The 16,832-nt window shown below is 33.8% G+C and overlaps 1 protein-coding gene across 1 annotated transcript in view; it reads right to left on the reverse strand.

The window, feature by feature from the left end:
- Positions 1-4,942: 4,942 nt before the first annotated feature.
- LOC106134554 (lachesin-like) overlaps positions 4,943-16,832 on the reverse strand; it is a 39,864-nt gene continuing 27,974 nt past the window's right edge. Inside the window, exons 3-7 of the mRNA XM_060944776.1 lie at positions 11,030-11,161; positions 8,990-9,083; positions 6,951-7,078; positions 5,689-5,857; positions 4,943-5,073 (exon numbers count right to left, since the gene is read on the reverse strand). Of these exons, the coding sequence (XP_060800759.1) occupies positions 4,943-5,073; positions 5,689-5,857; positions 6,951-7,078; positions 8,990-9,083; positions 11,030-11,161 (654 nt within the window). The remainder of the gene's footprint in view (positions 5,074-5,688; positions 5,858-6,950; positions 7,079-8,989; positions 9,084-11,029; positions 11,162-16,832) is intronic.

Genomic DNA, 16,832 nt, shown 5'->3' on the forward strand with positions numbered 1-16,832 from the left:
GGGTAAGGTTCCGCAGCAAGGTTGTGAGACGGAAATCATTTTGGACTCCAGGATCACTATCATAGGTCTCTCTTAGGCTCCTCTCCAGAAAAGTGATGAGGCGTATTATGCATTGTTAAGAGCTTCCAGCGAACTTAAGTTAACGTAGCCAATTACGGAAAAAAGTCACTTGTATCGTATGGTTGTACCCAAAAATTTTGGAAGATTCATATAGAGTTAAATACAGCGCATATATATTGACCTGTTGATAATGATTATATTGATACATAATCGGATGTATTTTGCAAACAAAAGAGTCTACAGACTTTTGAAGATATCCATAAATACACAGGCAGGGTCTATTTAGCTCTATGTCTACGATCGTGCCACTCAGTAATTCCTTATACGTGCGTGCCGAAAATATCAGATTCTATAATGATAACGGGCATGAGCGTCAACTTTTAACATTACACTGCCGCCGCGTGCCGTGGGGAATATGAAATTGTAATTTTTTTATATCATTGACACGTGTTAGTATCGTAAGCACGAAAATAGTCATTGACGTGTTTTGGTGTCAGCTAAATGTTTAAGTCTTTGTGTTCATGTTTGTATTGATGGGATGGCATAGGATTTTTTTATGAGAGTTGAAACTTATCTATTTCTTTCTCTATGGGTTTTGTTGAGTGGCCTTTTTTGAAAAATTATGTTCGTAATAATATAATAATAATGTTTATTTCGGACATAATCCATATACATACATACATACATATATATGGTCACATCTATATCCCTTGCGGGGTAGACAGAGCCAACAGTCTTGAAAAGACTGAATGGCCACGTTCAGCTATTTAGCTTAACGATATAATTGAGATTCAACTAGTGACAGGTTGCTTGCCCATCGCCTAAAAAAGAATCCCAAGTTTGTAAGCCTATCCTTTAGTCGCCTTTTACCATATATTGTAAGAAATTTAAATAATATAGTAAAACTTCAAAACAATATTTTATAACTACCCATCTAGTTTCATTGCGTCGCAGTAAAAAGATTCATTAATAAATTTTAATCTAAAGCCAATCTTTTTAGAAGTAATTAAAAAAGTAAATACTAAAAAAATATATCTGATTATTTTTTATTAAATCTATTTCAGGCCTCATATTATTTTGGTAATAAAGTAATTACATCTGTAATTACGTTATTAACGAAAATTGATAGTTATTACGACTGTAATATTAATTGGCTTTTTGCTATTTGGGTTCGGTTGATACAACGAACCTCTTGATATAAATATAATACTATGTTAGGTTACATCCTCACCCCTCTGGACAAGAGCCTAGGGTGCGCCTTATGACCATGAGCCTGTAATACGTGAGTCAACTCACATCTGACCTCCGTAACCTTTGCAGGGGAATTTAACCCATATTTGATCATGGTTACATATCCAGTAGCCTGAATGTTTTGGGTTCCTCACGGTGATTTCCCTACTGTAAGAGTATCGGTTAGCATATAAACTAGTATCGGAAAACAGTCATAGTACGTGGTCGAGTTAGGATTTGAACCTGTACCTCCAATTATTATGCGCATTAAATACGCATTGAAACGGACCACTTTAACCGTTCAACCATCGACTCCCAATGGCATAATCTAGTCTTCCAGTCTTGCATTTAAAAAAATACTTAACGACGATGTCTGCTATTATAACCAGATTATACTCATGTCACTCTCTCAGAGAAAATACGGGGTGTTCAAAATTTTACGACATGTAAACAATTTCAAAAGGCTGTAAGTATACCGAGTGATTCGACGTTTTTCCAACAAAATATTATGCCTGGTGTAACATCACAGATTAAAAAAAATTCTAGATAGGGTAAGAGCAATTTGGTTATGTCAGAAGGTACAAGGTTTTATAACAATGTGGTGCCACTGAGTTATTTCTATAAGGGAAACAAAAAGTACATACCTACTCTACTCATACATACATCTACATCCCTTGCGGGGTAAACAGAGCCAAAGTCTTGAAAAGACTGATAGGCCATGTTAGTACAACAAATAACTTGAATACATACATACATAAAATCACAACTCTTTCTCTGAGGGGTAGGAAGAGACCACATCTTCCACTTGCCACGAACCCTGCACACTTCTTTCATATAATTCATTCGCATACATCTTTCGCAAACTTCTTTTAGAAACAGGGTGCCTTATATTAGTTTTGGGGCAACGAATCACTCTTTAATACAAACAAAGTATGCCACATCAAGTGATACGCGTGTCTGTGTATAGCATATAAATAAGTCGTGGAGGATTAGGGAAGGCATCTTTCATCTCACAGCGATTAGATATTCATAAGGCGCGTTCAGGGTCGTTTCGGTCGTGTTTTCCATTTTTGTAATATGTAAACAAAAAGTTCCATAATGTTTTTATTTGTTGAGTTTTGAATAAAACTTGTGAAAAGTTGCGATTTGTTGTTTTAGGAATACTTGTCTTGAATAATTGTCCGAGATATGATATCTACATACAATACCTTTGTTTTTAGTGTCTAAAATTTATGATTGTTTTGTTTAATTTTTATTTAAGCTAAACATTAGTTTGTCCTCTGACCTTTGCAGAAAGAGTGAGTTTCTGGCAAACAAAACCCAACCACATTTATAATATCTTCTTTAAAGAAGCTGGTTATATACTTGGATTTCTTTTATAAACAAAACAAGGCCAACCATATTTTTCAAAGATCAAAAGCCACCAAAGAAAGTTTTTCCAAAGAAAACGCAATTATTTTTTTAAAACTTTATTGTTTCTTTATAATGTTTATTACACATGTAATTTATATCGCGCGGCGAGCCGCAACATCAGGTATCATATACATACAACAAGTTTTATACTATTGTTACTTGTATACAATAATAAACTTTTGACATAATAATAACTGGTTATATTAATCAAGATCTGTCAATAGCCTAATTCAAGAAAAACACTTCAATGAAATAGTTTTTTCGTTTCATAGTTTTATTTTACAGTGAAATAGCTGATTTAGCAGAGTTTGGACAGCGTTATTATTTACAACTAGATTTTAACCAAGGTTTTTCTTTAATAGATGTCTACGTCACCATAAAAATCTGTGTGTCAAATTTCAATCAAACTCATTCAGTCGTTTCTTCATTGTAATGATAGGTCTGTCACCTCTTCTTTTAATATGTACAGATTTCGTACTAAAACAGAAATATAATTATTTTTTTATCGACAGCATCTGTCTGGAAAGCACTTCAATTTAATCTCAATTTGTTTATGAGATTCAGTTTACTCGAAAACGATTAAGGACGGGGTATCTACGTTATAAAACAAAAATACATTTTGTTACAAAAATAATTTTACACAAGTATTTTTTTTTTCGATAATTTTTAACAACTAGATACTGTTCTTAGAAAGAGCATTAGGAATTAAATATAAAATAACAAATAATTTACCTTAAGTCCGATATTGTAATTCGTGTTGTTGACATTTATTAGAAAAACTATAATAACTATTTGTATAATACATACACATATAGGATCATTGATTTTTATGTGCAATGTGGCATTTTACTGAAAATCGGATATAACATCAACATTTATGCCCGATTCCGTTAAGGAAATACACTTTTGTCGAACTATTAAAATAATCAAATAAACCGGGTGACTTATCACCAGCCATTTTTTTATAATAAATAAAGTATGACACAGAAACTACGGACAGAAATTTAAGAAGTCTATTAGGTATTTATAAGGCTTTTCATAAAAAGTGGCATCAGATAATAGGTCTACTTGTGTGGGAATTAAAACACAATTTTCATTACAAATAGATTTCTTTAAGAATACAATCACATTTATGAACAAAACTTGACTGGTATTTAACATACATACATATATAAAATCACACCTTTTTCCTGGCATTTTCTTTTACTGGTATTTTAAAAGACTATAGATCTCGTTTGTCTATGAATGTCAACACACAAACTTAGTTTAAATCCGGAAAATATTTATTTAATCTAAATTGGAAATATACCGGGAAGAACATTTACGTACAAACACGTGTATTCAAATAAGAACATTTCTAACTAATCTGTAAAATTTATATCTTTCTAATACTTATATAGACCTTCTAGTCTGTATTTTATGTATTAATTACAGTGAGGGTATTATCTTCAGGTTTTCATCACCTATTTCACTTTGCCTTTATTTTCCTTTAGTCTCTTTAGCCTGTGATTTATTCACGTCCCATTACGTCCCAAGAAACCTGATAATAATGCCCTTTAGTTTATTTACATCAGTATTAAGAACCACAGTTTATTTACTAGAAACTTAAATACAATTTACATACTTATTTAAGTACTGTTAAGCTAGGTCTAGATAGAGTGATTCGTATATCTTTATATTATTATGTACAGTCCTTTTTAATTTCTAAACATTTGTGTTTTAACGTAGTATTGTCAGCTGTTTATAATTTTCTGTGTACATATTCATATTTCTCTCAACGGATCGTCTTTCTTCAATATAATAATAATATATTTAATATGATTACAATCCAAATTGCCCTTGCCAATATAAACTTTTTCTATTTTCAAACGTATTTGAAGTAAAATTTGGGACTTAATTTAGGATTCCATACTATTGTTATTCACTGATTTCGATTCGAAAATATTGGGACTAGGGAACATAACAGTGACTCGCTAACGTTAAAAGATCGAAAACCAATAGTAACACCTTTAATACTTTATAGTACACTATATACAATTCTATACGTTACAAGCGTTGTAGCTACTTGCTCAGGGATTTAAATTTATATTTTACATAACACAACCCACACTATAAATAGCGATGTTTCAGCTGCTCATAATGACATTTGTTTAAGTTTAACGTTTTTGTCAAATGTTATTATAAATAGTTGAATATGTCAAAATGTTTGTATTTACATGTTTTTCAGGAACGGTATATGTCAAGAGAGAGTTATAAATATGGATATAGCTAAGATGATGCAGTGTGCCGGTGAGGTAGGGGCGAAGGCCTGTCCGCCCCGCTGCATGGCTGCCGGGTACTCACCTGACAAAGGGAAAATAGAATTTGCTTCTTTGGCAAAATTAAAACTGCTCTGGACATCACAATTACACGTATTAGTAATGGAAATGAGAGATTCAGTTTTGTCAATTATTAACCTATTAAGCGACTGCCTACCAGGTTATCCTTCCGATAAATTATTGGCATATCTTATGGACAGAGGATAGGTTAACCTATCAAGTCTGCGATTAAAATTCAAAATTCGATATCTAAAATAAATAATTCTGAATATATATTATGTATTATATATATTATTGCCCAACCGCAAAATGGTATGCGGGAACCAGGATTTTTGACTATTCCTAGATTCGGTAAGAAAGGTTTTTACACCAAAGCAACTCCCCACTGAACTCCGCATACCTATGCAGGACAACCTGATCCATATTTTCTTCTTCTTCTTCCTGTCTATAATCCCGGTTACACTCTCTGGAGTGGAACCCAAGGTTGGCACAAAGACCATGGATCCTAGATTGGATGAGTCTGGTTTTTACACGAAGCGCCTCCCATCTGGCCTCCGCAACCTTTGCAGGGGAACCTAGATATGTAGGTTTCCCCGCGACGTTTTCCCTCACCGCAAAAGCATCGATTAACAAATAAAATAAAATATTTATATATTAATCTACTCACCATTAAGCACGTGTACTACAACGCTTTTCGACTGTGCGTTGCTCGGGTTACACTGGTAGGTGCCAGAGTCTGAAGGCCTGGCTTGCTGGATAAGGAGGAACGAGGTCGTCGTCTCCCCCTTCTCCGTCACCACGGAGACACCCCCTCGGGGGGAGTCGTAGCTTATAATCTGTGGATTTAGATTTAGGTTAGGAGATTCAGAGATGTGAAGTTCCGTGTTTGTTAGGGATCGAATCTCGGCGCGAAAAATGATAGTCAAATTTTTTTTGTAATTGTTTTTATACTGATTTTTACTTTCCTAACCCAAAATTTTCATTGAATCGTGGGTTAGGTTAGAAATGTGAAAAAATATTTAATTGTTATATGTAATTTTATTCTGGCATCATTCATAACATACTATTTTTCCTTTAAATAATAGATTTATTCGTCACTGTTTCAACTGAGTTTTCTCTTATTTTTTAATATCCTTAATTAATTTAATGTACAGTATTTTCACTGTATTTATTAACTTTTTCAAACTTAATATGAAAGTCACACAGCCAAATGTTCCACAATAACAGAATTCCACTATTCTTTCCGACAACGCAATCAGTACGATGGAACTAACTGATTGTTTTGTTTACAATTTAAACGAAATTGACCTATTTCGATTGTCTGAGTTCTGGGTAAAATGGAAAGTTTCCATTTACGTTTACCCGTGACTTCGTATTCGAATCAGGAAATGAAAATCCGAATCCACAGCGAAATTTTATCTTTTATTTGATTTATTTGTTTCGGAATCAAAAATTGATAGCAAAGTAATTTAATATGTTGGATGACATATTATATTTCAAACAAAAAATGTTAAATTTTCTTGTTTTTGTATAATATATTTGATAATTCGTTTTATTGATAAAAATAAATGAACTCATCGCTTACAAAATGCGTGTAGTTGCGCAATTTTTAAACACCCGACACAAAAACGACGGAATGTTAAAAGTTTGACGTGTCTGTCTGTCTGTCTGTAGCATCGTAGCTACCGACAAATGAACCGATTTCATTTAATGTAAAAGCTGAATCAACTGAGAGTATTCTTAGCTATGTGTTTGACGTTTAAAATGGCCGCCATTACAAAATGTTGGTCTTAATATAATGTTACGTTACCACTCCCGCTTTATGAATATTAAAAAAATTTGACAGGAGTAGTATAACACTATACTTGCACTATGAAAAAGTTTCTCCGGGAGTTTAATTTTTTTAAATATAATTTTAAGCAAACTTACCGCATCATTGTGATTCCAAAATATATACGCTGGTGGCTCTGGAGAATATAGTACCACACACGTCAGGTTTATGGTACTACCCCGGTCGATGTACAGGTCGGGACCACCGATGATTTCCGTCGTTGGTTCTACAAAAAAAAAAACTGATGGACTAAAAACATCTGAGTACGTAACTCAAGTAAACGAAGCGAACTTTCTCGAAGTCTCGAAGACCACATTTTAACGCACTTTATAATGCAACGCGAAGGTTGTGAATCAGTTTATTTGAATTCTTGAAATTAGATAAACGTTTATTGTCTTTTTAAGGGTCGCTTCGTATAAGTATATCGTGGTTACATCCGGACTCATCTCCAAAGATGCGAGAATGGAACTAATAAATGAATATGCCTTTTAACTAGAACTTTGAAATACAAACATACATAAAATCACGCTTCTTTCCCAGAGGGGTAGACCGATCTTTGCATACTTCTTTCGCTTATTCATTCATGCAAGTTCAGCGGTTTTGGATACTTCTCTTAATCTATCCTTTTGTAAGGACGTCCTTAACTTTGAAATAAAATCACATGGCAAAATACTTATTATAGATACTACAAAATATTAATGAATGACCAAATAATAGTGTTGGATAAAATGTCATTGAACCTTTTTATTATTTACGTCGTAAAAAAAATAAAAAAGCGCTCATCAAAAGTAATAAAAATCGCGCGAACCGACAGCTCTCTGAATTCATTAAGATTTACTTTTGAAGCAATAAAAAAATATCTTGCATCAATTTTTTTATATAAACGATTCTCAAAAATTAACGCCCTGCTGGAGTTTTATTGCTCGATATTAAATATTCTGTTTGAAACATAGTAATAAATGACGAGTTTATTATTTTTTGGAATTTTTACGATATATTTTTCTTGCTGTAATTGATAAATTTGTTTTTCAATAACGAAAATGAATATTTTTCTAAAACAGTACGCAGATTACCCCAGAGGCGATATTATGTTTTTCGTGAGCATAGATTATAACAAAATATTCCACATAATATTTTCAACACAATTTAAATTTTAGTACGTTCGTTTGTAAAAATCAATCAATCAAAGCATGTCCCGAAATTCTTGCGGGAACATTTAATTGCGTCGCATTGTGCCGTTCAATGCGTTAATCGCGTCGCATTATGCCGTTCAATGCGTTAAACGCGTCGCATTGTGTCGTTCAATGCGTTAAACGCGTCGCATTGTGTCGTTCAATGCGTTAATCGCGTCGCATTGTGTCGTTCAATGCGTCAAGAGGTTTACGCTTCACCCGTCAATGTTTGTGTTTGAGGTGAGCGTCGCAAAACTTCGTCTCGTATTGTTTACTTGTCATGTTTGAGAGAGCCGGTTAATTAAGTGTGCTGTATTAAAGGCACGCACGCAAGTTATGGGGTCAAAGAAAAACAAGAGCGCAAACAACTGCCTCCTGCAGATTGCGAGGGAAAGGAATTGATTTTAGTTGTGTTGAGATAATACGTAGTAACGGAAACTTTTTGGCGGCAAGAGTTATTTGTTTATAGAAGCCGATTAAAGTAATAAGGGTATTTTTTTTTGTTTTAAGCGATTTTATGTAATAATGCCTTGCGGTAACGTGGATATTACTAAATTTATATTTTTTGTTTAATTATTCTAGGCCTCTGTGGCGTTGCGGTTGTGTGCTTGCCTGTAACACCAGAGATCCCGGGTTCGGAAACCCAGCCATTATGAGAAACCAATTTTCTCAGATTTTTCTGGGTCTTGGATACCTATGTAAGTATTTATTATAAAATATAGTATTTTTGAGTCTCGTAACACAAGTCTCGAACTTTCTCCAAGGCTAACTCAATCGGTGTAGTCTGTCCCGTATTTATTTATTATTATTTTATTAAGATCTAATTGCATTGAGCTGGTTAGAGCCGCTTAAGATTTGTTTAATCTGTAATTATGTTTTTTGTATCCATTTTCGTCATTTAAATGAAATATTAAAGTGAATTCAGAAAGTACTTATCTGACTGAATTACTTAAAAGGGTACTTACCAACGACATTCAAATGAATAAAATGGCTCATGTGAGGGGTAGACGATATTTGACATTCGTAAATCCCCGAGTCTCTATGTTGTGGGTATTTTATCTGAAAGAGAAAGTTATCATCAATCAATCAATATATTTAAAACTCTTACGTTACTGAGTGATGTAATGACAATGTACAGGCAAATTTACTGGGCGGAGACAGCTGAAATTTGGAATGTAATATGTTTCTTGGGTGTGTACTGTTTCTTATGTGTAAATTTCTGTGCATTATAGATAGATATTACAAACAGACACAGAAAATAAAAAATATTTGACGTAATATTCGTATTGAAGACATTACTTTTATACTCATTCATATTTTTAATGGAGATAATGTGCATATGTCCATGATTTAGATTTAAGAGATATTTTTTAATTGACGCCCGGTGAAAATGCTGCAGTGTAGTTTGTTCCACCGCTTCTTCTACACATGCGCTTTGGTAGCGGTAGTAGATATAATTAGATTATATATAGATAGATAACAATTTATACTCTAACAAAAAATAATTTTACTGATATAAATCAGATTGAAACGGGCAATGCCACTGACATTATCTAGTTACATTACATTATTCGTAAAATATTTCGAGACAAGACTCAAATTATTGCAATTCAATTTAACGGTCTGGTAGACATAATATTTTTATATTAAAATTGTGAAGCGTTTCGAAATTTCTTCACATCATTCATAGGATGATATTCATTAAGGCTAGAGTAGTAACAAGCGGCTTTTATAACAGAACGTGTATTAGTCAAATAAGATTTAGAAGATTCTCATTTCTCAAAGTCTCTGTAAATAAATATTTTACGCTGTACTTCATTTGCAATATATTTAATGACAGTTATTACTCGACAAAGTTTAGTCTGTTTTTTAGAATCTATATTTATATTAAGGTAATAAGTTTTAATTTGTTTTTTTTTTTCTTTTTTCAAAAAGTACATTTACAACTCGTTAGCTGCTGAATGTACGAGTAAAAGGAACCTTATGGAGACAGCGCTGGTGTAATAAAAGTTCTGGTTTGAGAAATTGATACGAAAATAATGAAAGAAAAATAATGTCTTGTTAGAAATATCCGAAAAATTTCTGGCATAGGCAACATAACTATTAATTTTGCCACGCAAGGACCGTACAGTTTATAAATTTAGTTCTTCACCAATAAATATTTCTATTTTCTAGTTATAAGTTTAGTAATTTTTTAACTCCTAATGTAAACTGACTAATGTGCCTCTACAGCGTTTGTCTACGTCAAAATAAATTTTCAAAGGACCTTTTTGTCTGAAAATGATACGGTGTCGTGTGGTTTCCGGCACTTAAGAATAGAACTATATCTCTTCCATGGATGTCGTAAAAGGCGACTGAGGGATAGTCTTATAACTTGGGATATCTCATGTAGGTAGATTATGGGCTAGCAACCTGTCACTATTTGAATTTCGACAGCTGAATGTAGGCTAATGGCGTTCTTCTTTCTTGACATGTCAGTAATTTCAAGACTGTTGGGACTGTCTATCCCGTAAGAGGTATTGACGTGCCTATGTATGTTCGTATGTAAATGACACGGATTTGGTCACATTACAGTATCGCTGGCATGTCAGACAAGTTTCTAACAGTTATCCTAATTTATCTCTGACGATCAGAAATGAATAATCGGAGATAGCTAGCTATCTTAAGAGGTAAACTTTACTCTTTTGAACTAATGGCGGTCTTAAAAACTATACTTTGTGCCGTGTGGTTCCCGGCACCAATACAAAAAAGAATAGGACCACTCCATCTCTTTCCCATGGATGTCGTAAAAGGCGACTAAGGGATAGGCTTTTAAACTTGGGATACTCCTTTCAGGCGATGGGCTAGCAACCTGTCACTATTTGAATCTCAATCCCATCTTAAAGCCGAATAGATGAACGTGGCCTATCAGTCTTTACAAAACTGTAGGCTCTGTCTACCCCGCAAGGGAAATAGACGTGATTATATGTATATATGTATGTATGTTAAAAACTTTAAGTACTCACCTGAAGGGTCCAATCGTCAGAATGTGGTAGATGTATAGCTCTAAATCTCTGGTCACTCGTATAGGTGTACCGACCAACTGTTAGCAGGTGAATATCCCTGTGTCGCACCCAAGACACTTGCATGTTCTGCAACTGAAACAATATGTTTAATGTTACTTTTGAAAGGATAACGAAAAGTTGGAAGGCACCGAATTAAAGCAGTGGAGACAGATGTTGATGATGATGTGAGACTTGATGATTGATCGCATTTGATTGACGTATCTAACTTGTCAATTTAAAGTCGCCTTGTTTTTAGGCATATAGCGAAAAAGAAACAGTATATATATATATACTAGCGACCCGCCCCGGCTTCGCACGGTTGCAAAATTATAAATGTTATTATACATAAAAACCTTCCTCTTGAATCACTCTACCTGTTACAAAAAACCGCATCAAAATCCGTTGCGTAATTTTAAAGATTTAAGCATACAGACAAACAGACTAAAATAGTGACTTTGTTTTATACTATGTAGTGATGTACGAGATACTATTCTTCTTGTGCCGTGTGATTCCCGGCACCAAAAGAAAAAGAATAGGACCACTCCATCTCTTTCCCATGGATGTCGTAAAGGGCGACTAAGGGATAGGCTTATAAACTTGGGATTCTTCTTTTAGGCGACGGGTTAGCAACCTGTCACTTTATATGAATATCAATTCTTTGAGTAAGCCAAACAGCTGAACGTGGCCTATCAGTATTTCCAAGACTGTTGGCTGTCTACCCCACAAGGTATATAGACGCATTGATGTCGTGAACTACACGGCATATAAAAAAACTATAACATGACAATTCTCTATTTTGGCTTACATACTTCGCAAAAAAAGATAGTAAAAACCAAAACGTACATGTCAAAACCATTCCTCGGCAATGGAATTCGTCGTGAAATCTAAAATAGTTCTCGTATTCCGGCAGCGACGTCGAAAAATTACTTGTGAAAGTTAGCTCGGGAAATGAGTTCAGTGTTTGCTCAGACTACCTACAGTTTGTCCTGGCACGTTTCATAAATATGACCATATGTATATTTAAAGCCACAGTTTATCTCATCCTTTGGAATTTCAAGTGATTTTGAATATAAGCTCGGATTTTAATATTAAATTTACTTTTCAGATTTTTTTACGTATAAGCCTTAACAAGGATGATACTTTTCAGTGGTACTAGATAGATAGATATATAAAGTCTTTTTTTCATCATAAGAGTAAAACATACAAAACAGATAGATGGTACAAAGGCGGTTTTATCGCTAATGCAATCTCTTCTAGTCAACCTTTGGTGGAAGAAAATCAAACTGGCACACCAAAAAATAATTAATGGTTAGACTGAATATAAAACACAAACATAATATATATCTGTAAAAAATATTTATAAATACACTAAAATAAATACGTCACAATTACATAGAGTAGAAAGATAATAAGACTTAACGAGACTTTTAAATCTTTCAGTAGTCTTGGTATTCATGATATCTATAAAAATAAAACAAATAACAAATATGTTCTTACAAAATAGCTTGCAATAATCTAAAGACACTTAGCAAAACCTTCCCTCTCCTTCGATCATAATCGAAGTGCCTCTCCAAAAGAATTCCCAGTGAAATCTAAAACACTGCCAAGTCGTATTCTAAAAATTACTTCTGAAACTTAGCTCGGGAAATGAGTTTAGTGTTTGCTCAGACTATCTTCTGTTTGTCTTGGCACGTTTCCTACCTATGACTCGGCGATAGTGTTTTTACAATCTGCTCAAAACGATTTGAGTAAAGTTTTCAGAGAATAATGTCCATATTTTAATGGGGAACTGAAAGCTCCGATTATTTCGTTTATTTCAATTTGGGTCAAGCGTGTTTCGTACTTTCAGTAAGCTCGTGTTTTTTTTTTTTTGCTTTTCGAATATTTATTCTACAAATCTTTTCAAGGAAGCAAGAATAAAATGAAAACACTTAAGATCAGTGTCATGTGGTTTGTACTTATAAGTTTACTTTTAAGTTAGGACTACTATCTCCGGCCTATGAATGTCGTAAAAGTCGACTTGAGGAAATATAAACTTTGGATCCTAGCAGTCTGTTTAAGCCATACAGCTGAATTCAGTCTTTGTGATACTGTTGGCTCTGTCTACCCCGTAAGGGATGAAGATGTGGGTATATGTATGTATGTACTATATATCAGATCACATTAGGTGTTTTTACTAAGTGATGTAATGGTTGCGGAGGTCAGACGGGTGTATGTTCGTTCCCGTACTCCTCCGAAACGGCTTAACCGATTGTCATGAAATTTTGTGAGCTTATTGATTAGGTCTGAAAATCAGCCAACATCTATTTTTCATACCCATTAGTGACCATTAACTTTTTTTAACTAGAAATTACTTAAAAATTATTTATATGACAAACCACGTTCGTCGGAACAGCTAGTAATATAAAATCATTTATTTTTTATGTTATTTTATATTACTAGCTGCATAATGCATTTCTAAACACCATGAAGATAGTACAAAAGAAAATAAATACTCAGCCATATTCTTGCTAACAAAGCGGTAAACACGCGAGCTAAAACTATAATTAACATTTACAAGTTTCAATTGTAAGTGTGAAAATGGCATGAAGCCATCCAGCAATGCTAAGTAAGAACATTCCGCGATATTTGCATAATTCATGTTTTATTGTACGCTAGTTGCAGTCAGTCTAGATGTAACCTTTGTATTTTTAGTTTTAATAAACAGAGAAAAATATAATGAACTTATGGTTAGACGTCGCGAAAGATGATGTGCAAACCGATTTTATGCTGAGGGATGCCGAAGACTGAGTAAATATTATTTTATAAAAATTGTATGGCGGAACCCGGGTCACGAAGCATTGCGGTAGAGAGTGCAATCAGGTTTATAAATATAAGACAAAAAATTGTGTAACTTGATGATATAAAATTGCTATAAAGTACAAAATCTTTTTGGCGAATCGATAAATTGGATGTTTTTGTTTTTTAATTTTAAGTCCCTTACAACACAGTTGATTTTACTCAACGCTCTTAACTCAACTAACGCAATAGGTCTATTGATATTGTAGAACATCTACAATATCAATTGAGATCATCTATCGATAGTTAAACTATCGATAATTCGGCAACGCTAAACACACACTAGTCAACATAGCTGTACAACTTTAAAACTACTTCTCGCTGGGTGGCTTAATAACATTTCTCAAGGAAGCATTAATATACACAATAGATACATAATACCTAGATACTTAAATAATACCAGGTGTTTTATACCAGTGATTCCAACAGAAATACGTAATATCTCCATGAAGCACTACGGAGTACTTTAAATACAACAAAGTTATCTTCAACATTTATCATAAACTGCAAGAAGAGGTATGCAACAATTTCAAACTGCTTGGAGTCTTAAAGTTATGGTAGAACGTAATTTCTATTCGCTCCGAGCAGTAAACTTCCTTAATATTATATTCTTTACTAAATATTAAATATTTAATGTTCTTCACCTGGGAATGATACTGTTAATGATTCGTTAAAATATGCAGTTGATAAAAGAAAATGTGTTAAATATATAAGAAATTGTATTAGTATCTGGAGCGCCTGAACATAGGTTTTAAGCCACTTTGTGTAAAAACCTGACTTCCGTCATATCAAATCCAGAATCATACCTCGTCATAGGCGTGGACTTCAGAGAGGTCAAGGCTTACCGGGACTAATGACAGAATAATAAGTAAGTACCTATATTATATTACGTATGCAGTTTACTACAATACCTACCTAGGTGAGTTTGATTGCTTATCTTTAAGAACAATAGTATGCAAATACCAAATATCAAGATAAGATGTAGTACAATGAATGGAGAGGAAAAATACACAGAATACAGAAGTGTGCTGCTCTCGGGTTTGCTCTCTGATAGCGCTCCCTTGCGACTTGACTCATACATACATATCCTTTGCGATGTAGACTGAGCCAACAGTCTTGTAAAGACCGATAGGTTCACGTTCAGCAGTTTGGCGGAATGATAGAATTGAGATTCAAATAGTGACAGGTTGCTAGTCCATCGCCAAAAAGAAGAATACCAAGTTTATAATCCTATCTCTTAGTGACCTCTTACGACATCTATGGAAAAGAGATAGAGTGGTTTTATTCTTTTTTTCCATTGGTGCCAGTAACTACAATTCTAAGCCTTGATTCCATACATTTCTTTTAACATGCCTTAATTCAGTATAAATTAACGAACGGAATGAACTGGATGAAAAGGTTAATGTATTCCCCACATTCTGGTGTCATATTTTCTGATAGAAATTTCTTATTATAAACTTAGCCCGTTCAAAGTTTCATCCAAAGCTTTGATTTCCACTTAGCAGTTGAATCAGAACGGTACCTTCATAAATCGTTACAATTGTCAAGGCCAAGAGAACTTTTGATTGAAATTATATCAATAAATTTAATAGCGAAATTAAATTAGCAACGTTTGTTGTGAAACAAGATTGTCGGTCGCAGGCGTCTGAGTTATCACGACTTTGATTAAGTTTTCATCTCGAAATGAAAATTGTGTTGTTAATAATTCAACCTTGGTATATTTTTTATTCCCAATTTGTATTTATATACCTCATTATGGTATTAGTTTTTCAAACTTTTATGATTTCTTTCTTTGTTTATTTATTTAAAATTTTATTACACAAAAAAAAGTACAAAAGGCGGACTTAATGCCGTTTGGCATTCTCTACCAGTCAACTTGCTGACTAAACAGAAAAACTTTAAGTTGGTGGTACGATAAAGTGCACATGCACACTGCAAAACACACACATTACAAAAAAATGCATTAATACATACAATATACATAAAATATATACATACATAAAATATCGAATTAGGGATGACCCATTATTTATCAGCCGAAGGAAAAACCCATCTACAGCATGTTTGAACGCAGAGTGACTAGGAGCTCTCCTAATCATTTCAGGAAGACCATTCCAGAGCCTTACAGCTTTCTCACATATTTAAGAATTCTCAGATACACCCTCAGGCCTTCATTCGCTGATCAACACATTCCTTTCCATTTTGTGCGACCTTGTTTCATTGTCAGCTATTTTTTTTTCAAGCCTCGGATTCTACTTTAAAGGGCATCTGAGGGATACTTAATAATTTTAAATTCCATGGCAAAGATTTCATTTGCTTTATGCTGTGATTTTGTTATTTCAACCTCTAGGGATATAAATACCATAGTGTTCCTTTTTTGGAGCCGTGTGGTTCCCAGCACCAATAGAAAAATAATAGTACTACTCCATCTCTTTCCAATGGGTGTTGTAAAGAGCGACTAAGAGATAGGCTTCGGATACTTATTTTAGGTGATGGGCTAGCAACCTTTCACTATTTTAATCTCAATTCTATCATAATGCCAAGCAGCTGGTCGTGGCCTGTCAGTCTTTTCGAGACTGTTGGCTCTGTTTATCCCGCAAGGGATATAGTTTTGACTTACTTATCAGAAAAATTGTAGAAGAATATGTTGTCAAAAAGTATAAGAACACAGTAGGTTACTTTCAGGAATTTGTTTGAGATAGTAATTATATCTTAATATAAAAACCCAATTAATCTCAATTAATAATTATGTTTAACTAACTAATTTGTTACCACATTTGATTTATCGACCAAGAATATAGATAGCGGTTTGATGAAGGCGTCAACTTATAATCAAGTTTCTGCTCCATATACTAGTACAGTCAACCGCACGTGAACTTTTCCAAATTCACTGTGAACTCATCTCTATTACTGCGCCATAGAGTTC

The sequence above is a fragment of the Amyelois transitella genome, chromosome 6 (assembly GCF_032362555.1).
Source record: "Amyelois transitella isolate CPQ chromosome 6, ilAmyTran1.1, whole genome shotgun sequence".
Lineage (NCBI taxonomy): Eukaryota > Metazoa > Arthropoda > Insecta > Lepidoptera > Pyralidae > Amyelois > Amyelois transitella.